The sequence below is a fragment of the Dinoponera quadriceps genome, unplaced genomic scaffold (genome assembly GCF_001313825.1).
Source record: "Dinoponera quadriceps isolate SergipeBrazil2010 unplaced genomic scaffold, ASM131382v1 scaffold520, whole genome shotgun sequence".
In the NCBI taxonomy this organism is placed as follows: Eukaryota; Metazoa; Arthropoda; class Insecta; order Hymenoptera; family Formicidae; genus Dinoponera; species Dinoponera quadriceps.
Window position 1 is genome coordinate 111,929 of NW_014554615.1, and position 16,802 is coordinate 128,730.

At 41.6% G+C, this 16,802-nt stretch overlaps 1 protein-coding gene across 2 annotated transcripts in view; it reads left to right on the top strand.

The window, feature by feature from the left end:
* Positions 1–10,923: 10,923 nt before the first annotated feature.
* The window catches only part of LOC106740574 (lachesin-like), a 188,816-nt gene continuing 182,937 nt past the window's right edge, over positions 10,924–16,802 (top strand). For both annotated transcript variants that reach the window (XM_014611752.1, XM_014611756.1), the window contains exon 1: positions 10,924–11,067. In XM_014611752.1, coding sequence (XP_014467238.1) covers positions 10,995–11,067 — 73 coding nt within the window. In that variant the 5' untranslated portion in view covers positions 10,924–10,994. The remainder of the gene's footprint in view (positions 11,068–16,802) is intronic.

Genomic DNA, 16,802 nt, shown 5'->3' on the forward strand with positions numbered 1-16,802 from the left:
TTCCGCGAGGTAACTTTGTCCTTTCGGTACCGTCAGCCTGCTAGCACGCTCGACAGAAACGTACTGAAATCTCGTGTCTGCTACTGCGCGAATGCAGTTTTATCGTCCGTAGTCGCGAATCTACGTATACGTGCAATCTTGAGCAGCATTCTCGATGTATCCTCCGAATTCGTACCGTACGACGACAGTGACATGCGCTCGCGCTATTAGATATAAGCCCAGCAATTTCTATAATGTTTCTAATGTGTTTTTCGCGAATTTGCATTGTGATATTCTTTCCGCGAGGTAATAAAAATAAAACTGCATGTCGGATTCGCGTTACACGGAATAAACGTAGCCTCAAACGTTAAAATAAAGCGGCATGAAACCAGAATCATAAGAGGAAACTGTACTTTTCAAAGTATAGAATTTACGTCGCATGTATACTAAGAAACCCATTTAATTGGTTCAATCAAAATGTTTGTTCGGATACGGACAAACAAATATTTTGATTGTGAGAACCAACACTTGATCTTCCAAACCAAAGATTTTGTTTCTCTGAAACGAAAATAAAAAAGATTTAATTCAGAGAACCAAACTTTGGCTCCCACAATCGAAATACTAACACGGAAAAAATCAGCTGCCCACACGATACTACCGAAATCCAGTTAATTAAGCTAATTTTTATCCCTGTATTTAATTTTTAACTCCCACATCTAAAAACTAGGTGTAATAACTAAATTTCAGTCGCACCATGTGAACAACTAATTCTCTTCGCTACGTTGAGCATTCTCAAGTTTTTCTTGTGAGCGGATGTTATCATAACTTTGGTATGTTTACTCTCATATATGTTCGTCACATAATTAATTACTAGGATATTGTTGCCTACGTTCGGCGACGTGATATAGAATACGTTGGAATTATCTCAGTTGAGTAACCGGCAATATCCTGTTGCAGAACTCGTAATCGACCGGTTAAGGACCCAAATGGCGATGAAGCTGGCACAACAGCTTAATGGCAAACACGTTAGAAACAACTCCATATGAACTAGGTTAAATAGACTGCGCACATTAGCTCTCCGAAAATACGACGAGGTTTTAGCCCTTCGAATCTTTTTTCCTCGGGCGATATTTACCTTCAGACATTCTTCGATATTGAGCATGTAATTTCTCTTTTCTCAAGCAATTAACCCATTCATGATGTCTAGACGGTTTGTTTTAGTGTAAAAATATTCACAGTAGGTCTTCGAGAACGCTTATTAAAAAAAAAAAAAAAAATGAATCTGAAATAATTTCTTGCTTTCTCGATCGCGGCATTTATTTTGGATCGTTCTCATTGATCGGCCTTTCATGACATTTCTGATTTTACGTACGACCTGCTCCATTTTCGAGCACATCCGTTCATAGCTGTGTTCACGAGCGGCTGCATGCTCGCAGCTGACTTTTGCCCGCGTTCACGTACGGGTTGTTCGTTAAAGAATTACAGGCTCCATTTGCCGGTATTTCACGGGCGCGATCTAAGCAGGCACGCTCCGCGCTGGATTTATTAGAATTAGAAATCTGATGCTCCACGTGTGCGTCTACGTTGTATATTAACATTAACGGCGCGGATGTTACGAGCCATTTGTACTCGGAGTAGTGAATTACGTAGAACGTGAGAAGCTTTCGCGTGCGAATTATTAGCCTCATTATCGTATAGTTTACAGGATTCACCGAACAGCCGAAATCCGCCCTACCGCTATATTACTATTCTTCGAAAATGTAAGAGATACGTCAGCTATTATTCAGCTATTATTGCTCTCCCGAGTTGCTTTAATTAGGAAATAATTTTCACCGGTCCATATATATATATATATATATGCATTTTTATCGTTTTCATTGCATAACATTGCATAGTCATATATGGGCGAATATAGCTCATTATCATGATAACTGCCTCATGACACGAAATAAATTCAAGTTATTTGTGAAAGATTATCTAAAATTTTGTTTCTACACTAGGTCTGTAAATTATACGAAAGAAGTTCGCAAGGCAAATATAGCAGTTATGTGTTCAAAAATACTAATCACAGATCTAAATTTACATTCGGTATAATAACGGTTACGCTGGGAAATCGTTTAGTTGATTCCAACAAAATGCTTGTTTAGGTATCGGCAAAGAAATGTTTTGATTGTAGGAGCCAAAATTTAGTTCTCTGAAGCGAAAATGAGAAAGATTTGATTCCGAAAATCAAACCTCTGGTTCAGAGAATCAAATTTTGTTCCAACCAAAACATTTGTTTGCCCATATCCAAACAAGCATTTTATTTGAGTAAACTTAATGAGTTTCTCAATGTAAGCAGAAATGAAAAGATAGAGAGCGTTGTCAAATTCAAGATAGAATACTCACTCTTACTTAATACCACAGAATCAAACGCACATTCGCGAATGTTACTACACGGTACCATATTAGAATGGCAAACGGATACGAGTGATGCAACGTTTATCGTTTTACGCTTTTACGAGAGCGTTTTATGTCCCCCGTGTCGAATGAAACGGAATTAAAGCGGGACGTTGCAAAATAAAAGATTTTGTGGCGAAAAATGATAAGTCGTAATGTGAAGCTCATCGGAACACTCATCCGGAAACACTAATTATTAACGTACCTTTCTGTGGAAAATCAATGCGATTTACAGCATGCACTACTACTACTACCATGGTGCTCTGCGTGAGCATTGGAATTTAACGCTCACCACTTCACGTCGAAATCCACCGATGTCCAGCCAAGTCCACCGACGACGAAACTCACCGTTGCGTCCCTGCGCGCATCCGGAACTTCGTAGTGTCCAGTCTCCGCTCAACATCGTCCCACGTCGATGGCAATTCGCTACATTCACTTCAGTGCACTCGTGACGCGATCGATATTTACATGATATTTATTTTAACGGTGTTCCCCAAGCATCTCAACGGCATCAATGAAATTATTGTCGTTACAGTTTCGAAATTGTCAATTTTAATGATTTCCGATATTTCGGAATAAGTATAACTCCATAAAGCATTGTAATTATGATTACACAATTACGATTATACATATTTAAAAATAAAATATATTTTTCTGTATTGCCTCGATATCTGTTTATTATTATATAACTGATAACTAAGAAAGGAAAGAAGATACAAATAATCGTATATACATATCTCGTTTCTCGTGAATAGTTACGATCTTACGATATTTCTCATCGATGCCGTCGGTCTACTTCAAGACGAAATTTGCGAATTTATTTGACGGAAAACAAAATCGAATTTGCCAATTCGTTAAACGAAAGTGTAAAATTCGTGAATTAAGACCAAACGCGCCGATCGCGAATTTTCTCAATACGGTACGCGCAAAAAAATCACGATTAGCACGAAGTTCTCACGCATGATAGCTCTGCAATAATTGCACAAAGATAGCCCCGCAATATTGTAGCGAAAATTACTCCGCAATATTATGGCGAAATATATTTTCGCAATATGCTCGCGAATTTAATATAACGATAGATAAACGCTTCTCTAACAAACGTAATCGTGAAGCGAATATTAAAAAATCCGGACGGATTTCAGTTTTGTGAGACACAAAAATGAAAAATTCGAACTGAGAATAAAAACTCCAACATGAGAAATCGCGGCGATCGTTAAATCCGTTAGCGTGAAAACACGAGCAAAATATAACAGCGATTACAGAGGAATTCCTATTTCTTTGCCAAGCGTAATCTTGACGTGTAAATAAAGTCTCGGGCAAAAGCTTTCACTCTATAAAAAAAGGATTATCCGTATTCAATCTCGCGCGAAAAACCTTGTGTGTGCAATATTGAAACCTAACGATCACAATATGATTGTGAGGTCCGTGACCAAAGCAACATTGAAAACTTGAAAAGAGTGAAATTGTCAAGCTAGATTTTTTCCGCGATACTTTATCAAGATTTACCTCCGTTATAATACAACGAATTTAATTTAGCAAGATCCGCATTTATTTGCAAAACGTAGTTACGACGCGAAAGTATGTAGAATCGCCAGAAATAAAAAGAACCGAAGACTGTGGGCGACTGTAAAATCTATGTACGCGAACAAGATAATTGTGAATTTTGCGAACGTTGGCGCAATTCTACGTTTTGTGTGTACTGTTAAAAACAATTGGGAGATCACACTGAATAAATAGTACTACTGTATAATTTTGTTCAAATTTGGAAACTTCAAAAAATATAACATGCTTATATAAATATATTTATTAAAGAGTAACATTACTTATATTAAGGAAAGTGATCGATATTTCAAGTATTTAGAAAGCGATGCATAAGTATAAAGAAACAATCTCCTAATTGCTTTGAGAAGTACATTTAATTTGCCGACATATACATGCAACAATTCTACGTAAATCGCATTGAACCTACCAATACTTTTCCAACACACACAATCTACAAACCTACCATCATAAATTTTTTTACTATGATATTTATCACTCACTTACAACTTAACTTAAGGTCAGAGCCGACCACGTTCTGCTGCATAATCTGGAACAAAAAAAAATACTAAATAATTAATATAAAATAATTATTTGTGATTTTACAAGTTCTGAGAAAATACTTAAAAAATTCTTTTTGTATATTGGTTTTTATTGATAAATATTTTATTGACAAATTAGTTTCGTTATACTTAGAGATTTAGTTAAGCGAACAAGTGCACATAGAGACAAGCGGATTAATCCCTCGCAGTCGTCATCTCAGCTTTCGACCGCAAAGGGTTAAAAAAAGAAGTATGGATCTGGGAACGTACCTTCGAGCCAACTCTACTCAGCCCGAACCGGCTCCTCCGGTGTTGCATATCTACGTCTCTGCATCTCCAGAAACCGTGTCTCTCGGGGTTGCTCGGGACCGCTTCTTCCGCAACTGTATCCGCCGTGTAATCGTAGAATCCGTCAGATCTGTAACGATTATTTTTCTCATTAGTTGCAGTTCCAAATGATTGAGAAACATGGATGGTGCCGACTATTTTGAGTTAGACATTCGAATTTCTCATTTCTTTTCCAGATCTAATAAAGAACGAGATGTAATAAACGTACCTAACCTCAACATTTTTAAGCTCCCGCTGCTCACAATAAACCCGATGGTGTAGGCTAATTGCAGTGCGAATATCGTGAATTTTCGTTTCGTGCGAAAACTGATTAATTTAACAAGGTCGGTAATTACGGATAAAGTCGTCCTGACGTGTTAATTCACCGATGAATCTTATTAAAATCGCGACTGAGCTTGACGCACGCGAACAACACCACATATGTTATCATACTGAAGGTCGCGCGATTTTAGCGCGTCGATTGCCGTTTGAAAGCAACTTCATACGGCTGTGCAAGTTACTTAACGGCTATCTTAAAATATTTACGACGTGCATATAAACTAAAAATTTCACGTCTCGTGGAAAATTACTTGGAAATTACGTGGAAAAATACTTCGCGATAGCTTGATTCTGTAAACTTTGAATTCTAATTTCTAATTCAGAAACACGAGTCAATCTGAATTTTTCGGGATAATAGAAATTCGCTTTCGTTCATGCCTTTTGCATCAGATCGCTCGATCTCGACGCATTGAAAATGCTTTTGTTGTTAATTTAATCAAGGCGTGTGATTTTCGAAATCGAATAAAGAACGAGACGGTCATAAACATACATAACCTCTCACAGTACGTTACCATCGCGGCACAGATATTTTGAATTCCTGTTTTACGCGAACTCGGATTAATTCAACAAGATTGAAAATAACGCAGAGACGGAGTCGTTTTGACGCATTTATTCGCCGACGGCAAGATTTTTTATCGTTGTTAACCTCGACTGACGTCGACGCTTATCGATGCACGTTGTCACCCCGAACGACGCGCGACTTCTGACTCGATTTGCCGCGCGTTCAAACTTGACTTTTCAGGTTATCTGTGTGCGCTATCTTAAAACATTTACATCGTGCGCGTATAATACACATATTTCGCACGTCTCGTGCGAAACGAAATGCTTCGCGAAATTTTCACTGTGAAAATGTCGAGCTACTAGTTTTAATCTAAGAACATGAATATCGATTTTAGTCTTTCGGGAGAATGGAAATTTCTCCTACGTTCGTGTCTCTTGCGTTTCAAATCCTCGGCTCTGACGTATCGAGAATGCTTCTGTTTTAAATTTAATCAAAGCAAGACGTGATAGTAACCCTTTAAATTTACGACGCTCCGACTACAAAGGTTTGAATGTGGGAGTATGGAGAGTCTGTGAACTTACCTTCTGACCCGGCCGTGTTCAACCTAAACCGTATCCTCCCGTACATCCGCGTACCTCGGAATCGTATCTGCTGTGTGGTCCGCGAATTCCGTTAGACCTGAAACAAAGAATATATAGTTTTCTCAATTACAGTTACATATGAGAGTTTTATATGAATCAACAATAGAGAGACAACAACTGTAAATTCTGTTTGAAAGCTCAATCCTTTAGTGCGCACATTTTTCTAGAAATTTCCATTTCTTTTAATAATTATTTGTAATCTTATGAGTTCTGGGAAAATACTTAAAAAATTCTTTTTCGTATACTTGATTTTTTATAAATAAATATTTAGTGTTTGCATATTTCAACAAAAAGGCGTAGATAAACAACGAAAATACAACTTGCCGTTTTGAATTCAAAAACAGAAAACTGTGAATAATGCATAAAAACAAACTAATTGTGCATAAAAACAATACAACGTGAATATACGCAATATTATTGCTTTTTTTAATTAATACAGCAAAAACACCACTGACACGCTACCGATATAATTTCACGCTCGAGCATAAAAGAAACTGAAATATTGAACGGAAGGATTTAACGGTAAAAGTGCGAAATACATTTGAACGGTACATTTTGCAGATATGTAAACTCGCGCGTTTAAACTTCGAAATTCAACGGGAAGGGAAGATTGAATATCAATATGTGGCTTTGCATACATGCAAAATGACGCATTAAAAATTAATAAAAGCAAAACGTGATAAATAATCCATGAAATCTTACGCGCATTTTAACTGTTGCAGCGATGACGACTGCGACAAGGATGTCGTAAAATCGCGCTTTGCACTAACTTTGATTGGTTAAAAATATCGAAAATATCGAACGAACGTATTCATATATGTTCAATCGTCACGAGTCACGTGGAAAATAGTTATGACAGCGAGAGCGTCGCTGTACGCGCGTATGTTATAACAAAGGTCACTGACTTTCGGCGCGCCAAAGGCATGTCTACTCTACTGTATGTTTCACTTCATAATTTAAATCACACACAATAATATAATATTTGACATTACGTCTCGTTACATAATATTTAATTATTCAATACTTTGGACAGCGATTTGAATAGCGATTATTGCATTTTAATAAGTTATAAGATCATCACGATTATTTAATTCGCTGCAAATCGTAGAAATTTCACTCGTTAATAATTAAGATTACTTAATACAATAATTAAGATGATCTTTCCACGTCTTTTATAAGATTTATAAAAATTGTTAAATATTACTTAAACAGGAGAAATGTGTATACTTAATCTATAAGTAATCGATGTCACGTATTATGTTATATGTTCTAATTTTTATATTACTTTATCATTAATATCGCTACATGCTTCAGTTAGTACTAAAAATATCTAGTATCGCAATATCATACTCAGTAAAAAACATTTTATACTTGTGTTAAAATTGATCTTTGTTAAAATTGTTGTGAACAATTTTTAACGTACTCGTTTATGTTATCTCAATATTTTATGTTGAATCGATATTCAACATGTGTAAACATCAAATAATACTTGTTAGCGTTAAAATAATACATTTTATACTTCAGTGTCGTTTAACATATTAATTTTGTGTTCATTTTTACATAATATTTGCATTATTTTTCAATACATTCACCTTGTTTTAAATTCAAACAAAAATTTATGTGGACCGTTTGGGATATGTGAAATGTGTTAAATTTAACACCAAATATTTTACTGTGTATAGCTTATATGATTTCACATAGAATATAATAGAGCGATGATCGCATTCGCGCTAAAATTTCCTTGTCCACGAGCATACACGAATAACAATTTGCGAACTACGAACGATGATTCCCGCCGGACCTCATTACGGAGCCTATCGTTCTAAATAACTAATAATAACTTCAATTTTGCACAAACCATCATCGATATCTAGAATAAACGCCCCGTTAAAAAGTCAGCCATTACAAAGTAATCGTTTCCGATGAAATGTGTTTATTTCGTGCGCGTTGACGTTAAATTAATAATATGAAAACCGCAATGCGCTAGATACGTTGCGCCGCAACGGTCGCACAGCATAGCGAGATCCTATTTGTATGCGTGACGGTATACAGCTCGATTTAATTAACTAGCTATCGACGCAGATATATTCTTCAAGGTTCGTCGTGTACACATGCAGATTGCATAATCACAGCGTGGGAAATTAATTGTACGCGCGCTATATTATAATTTATAAGTTGTAATGTTTATTTGATAAGACTGGGTTTTATATCGCGATCGATTTCGCCGATATACCGACCGACGTGCCGGGAGCGCAAGTTGCATGTTGAATGTTGGGTGTATATATATATGTGTGTATGTGTGTGTGTGTGTGTGTGTGTGTATATATATATATATATATATATATATATATATAATGACGGACGTTACTTTTCAGGATTTTCAACCATAAATGTCACATCTGTAAGGGAATAATGACGATTGATGGTGGTTGCGCGACGCGTTGCGACCGACGTTACAGTATAATATCCGGCAAGTTCGTATGCGTTACGCAGGGCACACGGAGCATTTAGTACTATACATCCGATGTCCCTTTCGAACTTTCCGTTATATAATTAACATACTTCAACGAGTTTGAGCGGGTAATACGTATTTGCATTTTTACAAGAACTCCCGAAACAACTCCCGACTCAAGATGCAAGTTGTATAATTGCGTCGAGTGTTCAGCAAGTTCGGTAACTGATGAATTCGACGAACGAGACACGACGTCTCCTCTATCGAAATAATCTCCCCACCGTCGACGTTTCATCGAACCTTACCTTTTTGAATTAACAATTGTTCACAGAAATGGAGTCGCGACACGTTCGTGTTCTGCAAATGCACGTTAATCATCTCGCACTTTCGACGAGACGAAGTCTTTTCGATCGAGGAAATTTGCAAGAGAGCCTCGATTACCGTCGAATTTGTAGCTCATTCTCAAACTTATGCCGCGATACGTCGCGTTGCATTAATTCGCATCGGCGAGCACGCTGGGGAGCCGCGAACGCCATCGAGAGAATGAGCCACGAGTCGTCGAATTGATATTAAAATTAATGTTACATAGTTAAAGGACTCTCGCGAGGAACTTCCCGATTAATACGGTAGATAACGCCCGCGGGTGCTTTCGCGGGTGTCGATGCCGGGTAAGAGATAGCGTTTGCCGCGAACACGGCGGCATCCAATCCGAGCAATTCGGTTTTCCTTCGAGCTGGGACACGCGAGGGGTCTCTCTAACCCATTCGTTTCCGTTTTCGTCCTATCCCCCGGTGCGACCGCCCGAACGGCTAAGGGGAGAACAGGAGGAAGGGAGGGGGAGAGGCAGAGAGAGAGAGAGAGAGGAGACACGATTCACCAGGGAATTATCGGTACTTGATTGCGCTTAATCCGCGAAGTTTTCTCGTTTGACTTCCCCGTTACGAACGCGGGCTCCACCTCGTTGGTTTCCGTCGTGCGCGACTTTCAGCCGGGAATCCGCTAAACGAAAAACGTGCGCTAATGCCCGCCGGCAAAGGCGAAAAATTCATATCAAACGCGAAAAACTCGAAGACTGAATCTCGCGCTAACGATGCTCGTTCGGTGGAATATGTTTGCTCACTTCCGGCGTCGTTCTCGCATCCTCCCCCGATCTTCCTTTCACCTCGCTCGCCCTCCTTTTCTCCCTCTTCACCACCCTCGGTTTTCTCTCTCTCTCTCTCTCTCTCTCTCTTTTGCTCCCCTTATTCCCGACGTTTTCAGAGAAGAAACGCTGCCACACGCACGCTCGAGACGCGAGAACGTACCTAACGGCTTACACTAATCCCGGCTGCCTCAACAGCCTGGCGAATTATTTCCATTCCGTTTCCCTATTTCCGTGCATCTCGCGTTATCAAAGCGTGTGCGCGCCGCGGCGCCGTTTGTAAAGACGGAGTTGCGGTTCCCGGCATTAATTTCGGGAACAATGAGCGGTTCCTGATACACTCTTTTCTGCCGAGAGCGCGGCGAGAGCAACGGGATTTCGAAAGGATCGCGCGGAAATTTAACTTTTTGTTCCATCCGCACCGCAACGGTGATTCCGGCTAACAATGTTATACTCCGGTACGTGATAAAACGGAACTCGATAAACTACGCTTCTCGCTGTTCCGGGATGAATAAGAGCTCGCGCAATTTTAACATCTTCATGTCATTTTATCGCGCGTTACATACTCGCTTAACTCGTCGAAAAACAAAATCCAGCAGAACGAAGTCCGAAGTCGCGATTTCAAGAGCGCGCGAGCGCGCTAATAAACGGCGGCGGTGGGCGGATTACTCGGGATATTCCGAATTCGCATTACGAAGTGAGAATATTTTCATATTATTTTCATACGCGCCTCCGTTGAGACGCAACGAGGAACCGCGACGCGAGAAAGAACGAGGGAAATTCGATTCGTTCTTAGGCCGCTCGCGGTTTCTAGCGCGATATAGCGTATCGCACGATACGTTCAATGCCATATCCGGTTTCCGAGCGTGCAGTAGGAGAGAACGAGTTGCCCGGGAAATCACAAATGTCCCCGTGACTAGTAAAGATACGAAAGAGACAGGCACGTGGAGGCCAGGACGCATGCGTGTCGTGTTGCTCCTGCAGGACTCCGTACGACAAGTCAGTCTGCATCTGGACTCCGGCTCGCGTGGTTTTGTACCAAGTGCGCGTACGTGACGGAAATTAAACGGCGAAACCCTCGGAGATAATAAGTATGACAATAATCACCGCCATCCTTGTCCCGTGGACTGCGTGGATCTTGGTTGCGTTCGCGGACTCGTCCGAAGGTAAGTCCGCGGATTCAAGCTCGCCGGCGGATAACCGGGAGCGTTTTCTCGCCTTTCCTTCGGCGTTTAAGAGAACGACAGATCGAGCTGGTCGCGTCTCGCTGGTGCCTCGCGCGTTCAGATACTTCCTCCTCGCCGGGGAATTATTATCGAGTCGCGCCCAGCGGTGGAAGGCTGCAAGTGCGCGCATCGCAGTGACGGATAACGCATTCGCGAAAAACTGAAGTATGAGAGTTTAGAGCGGCACGCGGGAAAAATATACGAGTCCACTCGGGAAGTGCGTAAGAGAGAACCGTGACATCCGAATACGAGCTCGTGGTATACCGTCCATTATGGTTATATCATAAATCCGACTTAACTCGACATGCCATTTTGCGAAACTTTCTTCATAAAGTCACACGCCACCATTTCAGTATTTTTTAATGCTTTTTATTGCGTTGTTCTAGTTTCGTAATATCGCGAGAGAGATATTGGAGTGTCGGGGACGTGCGTGTGCACCTTCTCTCGCAGGTATCGCTGTTCTTTCTTGGACAACGTGATTAAACTTTACGCATCGGCCGCGAGCGCGTGCGATAGAATTCACGCGAAAACGGAGTCCTCTTTCCGCGCTTGAGAAACGCTCAGAGAGTTATATCGGTGTCGCGCGATTGCGTAATTAAAATAAACGAGGGTGAATCAATCCACACCGTTGATTTCGCACGGATCCCACGATATCGGGAAGCGACGATGGAACAGCTCTGTCGAATAGCTACTGCTAATTTGCAAGCGTGTGGAAATGAACGCGTGTGTAAATTACAAATATAAAATACGAACGTGAAAGGCACGCGAGTACGCGAGAAGCGAAGACGGATTTAAGAAAGAAAATGGACTCTCATTAAGTGTCATGCGAGCTGACGAAAAGTGTGGTGCTTTGGTAAATTCTCCGGTGTATAGAGGCGAAGACTTAAATAACGATGAAACCTCCCGTACACGGTTAAATGAGAATTTGTGGAGTGCACACGGTGGCGTGACACAGAAGTATTATCCGCGAGGAAACGGAAAAAGCCACGAATTTATGGAAGTGCTAATTGGTATTGTTAGCGGAAGCGGGCGGGAATAATAGCGATCGCGGCCGCTGTAGCGCGATACAAAAAGGGCGTCGGGAGTGGGAATAGGTGGTCGCTAAACCGACGATTTATCGAATGAAAGATTGGGCGGGCATGACTATCGTCGCTTTACATTTTTAAAGATGGAAACAGGAGCAACGCGGACGAAAAGAACAAGTAAATCGTGAACAGCATGGGGATCAATATTGTGTATATACATATATACCGAGCACAGGTACCGGACGGTACGAAGAGCGGCGGTTTTAAAATGCACGAGCCATATGTTGGTTTACATTATTTCCGCCGTAACCGTGTCGTTGGGGGTCGTACCCGATGACCCTATAATTTCTAACTTCCTTTTCCTTTAAGAAACAACCCAGATAGCCTGGAGTAGTCACGGGTGCGTCGAACATCAGCAGTGGCATTTCGGGTCGCGTTTCGGCGTGGCCGATCAATTATCGCCGATTGTTGCGGCAATTTCCGAAATTCCTCCGTCATTTACTTATGTACGGCTATCGAGCGGGAGGAGAATTATATCGATCGATCATTAACATAATTATAATAATGATATCATAACATCATTATCGCGCTAAATTACAGGGTATTATGATATAACAGTAATTATACTTCAGAATAGAAGGCCGCGAGCTTCGTCATCGAAGCACCGCGATATAGTGGCAGCGTGAATAGCACACATCCGGGATGTTCGAGCGATAAGATAAGGAAAACGATCTTCGGGGAGTGTGTTATAGAGACACTTCCGTTCCTCGTACGTCGGAGGGATTCAGCATCATTGAACGACAATGGCAGGGCTGGAGTTATTACAACGTACGCGACGCGCCGTCGTACGTCAAATTTGCAATGTAATCACTCGAACACGCGTTACGAACGCGACGCGACCGTGATTCGCGCGAGTGGAAAGCGAGAGAACACATCGTTCTTCGTCATGTCGGAGCTTTTCCCATCCGATACGTCGATAGATCCGGATTCTCGATTCGAACGTATCACCGGCGTGATTCCACCTCGTTGTCCGATAACTACTTTGAGGAGTAAAAATTAAGGTTCGAGATCGCTCCGTCGATTCTCTCAGTATTACCTTCGATTTCTCCTGGGAGAGTTCTTTCTTCGGAGAGTCGGTGACACGTGGTGGACGGGCCGTCGGTGTAGCGGCGTGTCGCGAGGCGGAACTGTCAGGCGATTCAGTAACGATTGACATTCGGTTCCACGCACGGAATGGCAAATCGCGCATTAAAAGGCCATCGATGCGATGTCGATTCTGACGTTAGTCCACGGATTGATCTTTATTATTGATTCGCGGATAATTATTCCCCACGAGAATTCTCTTAACTTATTGCTCGTGGAACGAGGTTTCCATTAAACGATTCTCAAATTTGCATTTACCTTTACGTGTTCTCGTTTAATATTGACGTTCCTCTTATACGCCTCATTAAAAGACTCAAGGTATCTCTCGAGTGGGGTCATCGTCATTCACCTTCCTTCGGACGTGTGTGTGTGTGCACGCGCGTATATTTGTGTACTCGCAATTTTGTAGAAATGCTCACTGTTACCGAGAGTTTGCGGAGCAATACTAGTTTGAACACGAGACACGATAGCATCGCGCGTTTCTATACATTGTTATTTAAACAGCGGGAGCGCTATAAATATAGTTCGTTTGTTTCAAGGAAGTATTTACGCGATGGGCGATTTCGCCCACCGCAGCGATAAACGAGGGGGGCGAAATTCGACGTGAAATAAATCGCGAATTTAATGTTCAGCAGTCTGCGTCGCGGAGTGATTACGTGATATGCAATTATTTCCCGATAACTGCGTGTCCGAAGGCGGCGGGAAATATAAATGGCTGCGTGATATTTTACGTTATAATTCCTATTAGGACGTCTATTAAAGCGCCGTACGCAGAGCGTTCGCGTTCGTAGATAAAACGGTGGGCCGGCAACGCGAAGCCCTTATAAAATTAAATTACATCCGAACATTATTGATTTAAACGGCCGCGAAACGGCGACGACTGCATCGCGCAGTTCGCCGTTAACCGACGCTGATACGACTCTAATCTTCTTATCGAGATGCCGTATCATTGTCGATCGTACCTGTTTCCCAGTGCGTACACATAATGGATCGACGCTCGGAGAGCCGGAATGCTCTTGTACTAACGATCTGAAAACACGGTACTCGATTGAGGCTTATGCGTTTTCATTACCGAGCGCATTGCACTTGTAATCAATCTTCCGCTCTCCGGCTACGTGAAGCGATATGAACGTGTAATTACTCCGAGAATATACCGACGAAAATAAAAATAAACGCGCGTAAACGGATAATCGCCGTCGGGCGATCGATAGGAGGAAAAATGGCAATACGACTATTTAGCGCGATAACAACGATATGAAGATGTAACGTCGCGAATTCTCGCGGACGCGCGTGTATTGCATTACGACAACTGGTCGTTACACCGTCTTTGTAAGGAGTCCAGACAGAGATTAATGAATTATTCGCGTTATATTGTTAAAGGAAAAAGTTACCGGCCACGTAGCCGGGGAGAACTCTCGGGCTGCGTTCGTGCGAAATAATATCTTATTTAGCGACCCCGATCTGCCCAAGGAATGTGGAAAATGTAAGGCAGCTGCGCATATCCAGTCAGCAACAGCTTCAAACTTCATGTCACGGGCAGGCCTGCTAATTATTCGCCAGCACGCGAATGAGAGAAATTCCTTTCTCTTTCTCGATGTGGGCAGTGCGCGCTAGCTTGCGCGAGAGTGCGCGCGCGGGCACGTTGCGAGCACGCAATGTTATACAACGCGGGGCAATTTCCATTATGCAACGCGCCTCTGTTATGCAAATAGAGACGCGTGTCTGAGCGGACGATCTCTTATGCGATGTTCGGTGCTCGGGCGCTTCTGAACATCGTGGAAAATTTAACTTAGCGACGCAGTCAACGCGTACGTATCCGGAGCGGGCACTCGCGCGGCCGGACGGCCCTTTTTTCCCGCTCCATCGGCCCGTTTCATCGCGTGTGTGTCCAATAAAATCCTGATGGACGACGGTCCAGCAATGGACCGACTGAGCTTACGCGACGCGCAGGGTGGCACATATTAAATTAGTCCACTAGTTTATGCGACTATTCAAGGAGCTTTCAGAGAGACAGAAAGGGAAACAGGATGTACACGATTTATTTATTTCAATTACACGGTACCACCCCTTTCCTTCATCGTCGGCGATTATTCTTGATTCAATGAATCTGAGAACAGAGACGTTTTAAGGTATCAGAACGGTGAAAAATATCGTCGTGATATTTGTTCGTCACACCGTGAATGATAGTAAGCTTGTCAAATGCAATGCACATATCGTGTGATAATGATTATAAAAGTAATATGACACATTATACATCGACCTTCGTTTTGGCAAGCAATAATTGCAAATAGCAAATGTATAACGGCACTTGCGATTCTCGTGTAATAAGAACACGGCAAATTGTCGCGTTTACCGAAGCGTGACTAAATTTCGATAAATTTCCTTATCATTACGGTGAACCTTACGGCCGATCGTCGGCACTCGAGACAATGTCATTTTAAGGCGATTTGCGATAGTGATTTTGAAACTTTAAAACCGCGCGCAGTTGCGGATTTGTTACTTCATAAAAATTTCAAGGCGGCCGATTGAACGCTGCGTCGCGACGCATACGTCGAAAGTCTAACTGAAAGTTTCGGATCCTCTTACGGAAATAAAATCCTGTTGCAAAGGCTTGCTTTGAGAGGGTCAACGCGTTTGTGCAAGTACGTACATCAAATATGCGTATGTGCGATAACTATTGATACGACGTCTCTCCTCGATAGTTTCGATTATACTCGACGTATTTTTCGACACAGCGAATATAATTGTTCCGTAAACCATCCGTTGAATTTTCTTCACAAACAGCTAACTTCATTTGTCTATTAAATTTACAAACGAATCAAAATAGAACGAACATTCTCACACATCTCAAATGTCAAATTTTATTACTTTGGTTAGAAGTTTATTATATTTTACAATTACTCTTTGTGCGAAGATCGACCCGATCTCGAAGTATTTTTAAGTTGGTCCTGAATATTTAAAATCTCTATTTCCGCGTGACGTTTCTGGAACGATTTTTCGTTTTTTAATATTTCACAGTTATTTACGTCAGTTACGAGTATTACCCGTATTATCGAGTGAAATTCTCGACAGATTGTATAGAAAACGCAAACGTCAAGGGAAATTTTTAAAACGCATCTTCCCTATACCGTTGTTCCGCGGTAAAATCAACAGGCGATCAGAAAATTAACTTGAATAACTTTTCCGACGAGGTGCATTCTGGTAAGGTAGTGGTGCACATTCGGGGGAATTATTATCAATGTACACACCTCGTCGGAAACTCCATGGAATCGAACGGTCGTTAAAGTTAAATTGGCTCACTAATTAATTTCCACGCGGTTGCTCGGCCAATCGCCAATCGGCTCCTGTTCCTCGCACACGGTAGAACATCAATTCCTGCCTTTGGCATTATTTTTAAAATTACCGGGTAATCGACATTGGTGTAATGCTGGTAATTAATGAAAACTGCATGGTTTATCTAATCCTGCCGCTATTGCGGCCTACACGTTAAATACTCTCGCGCGTTGC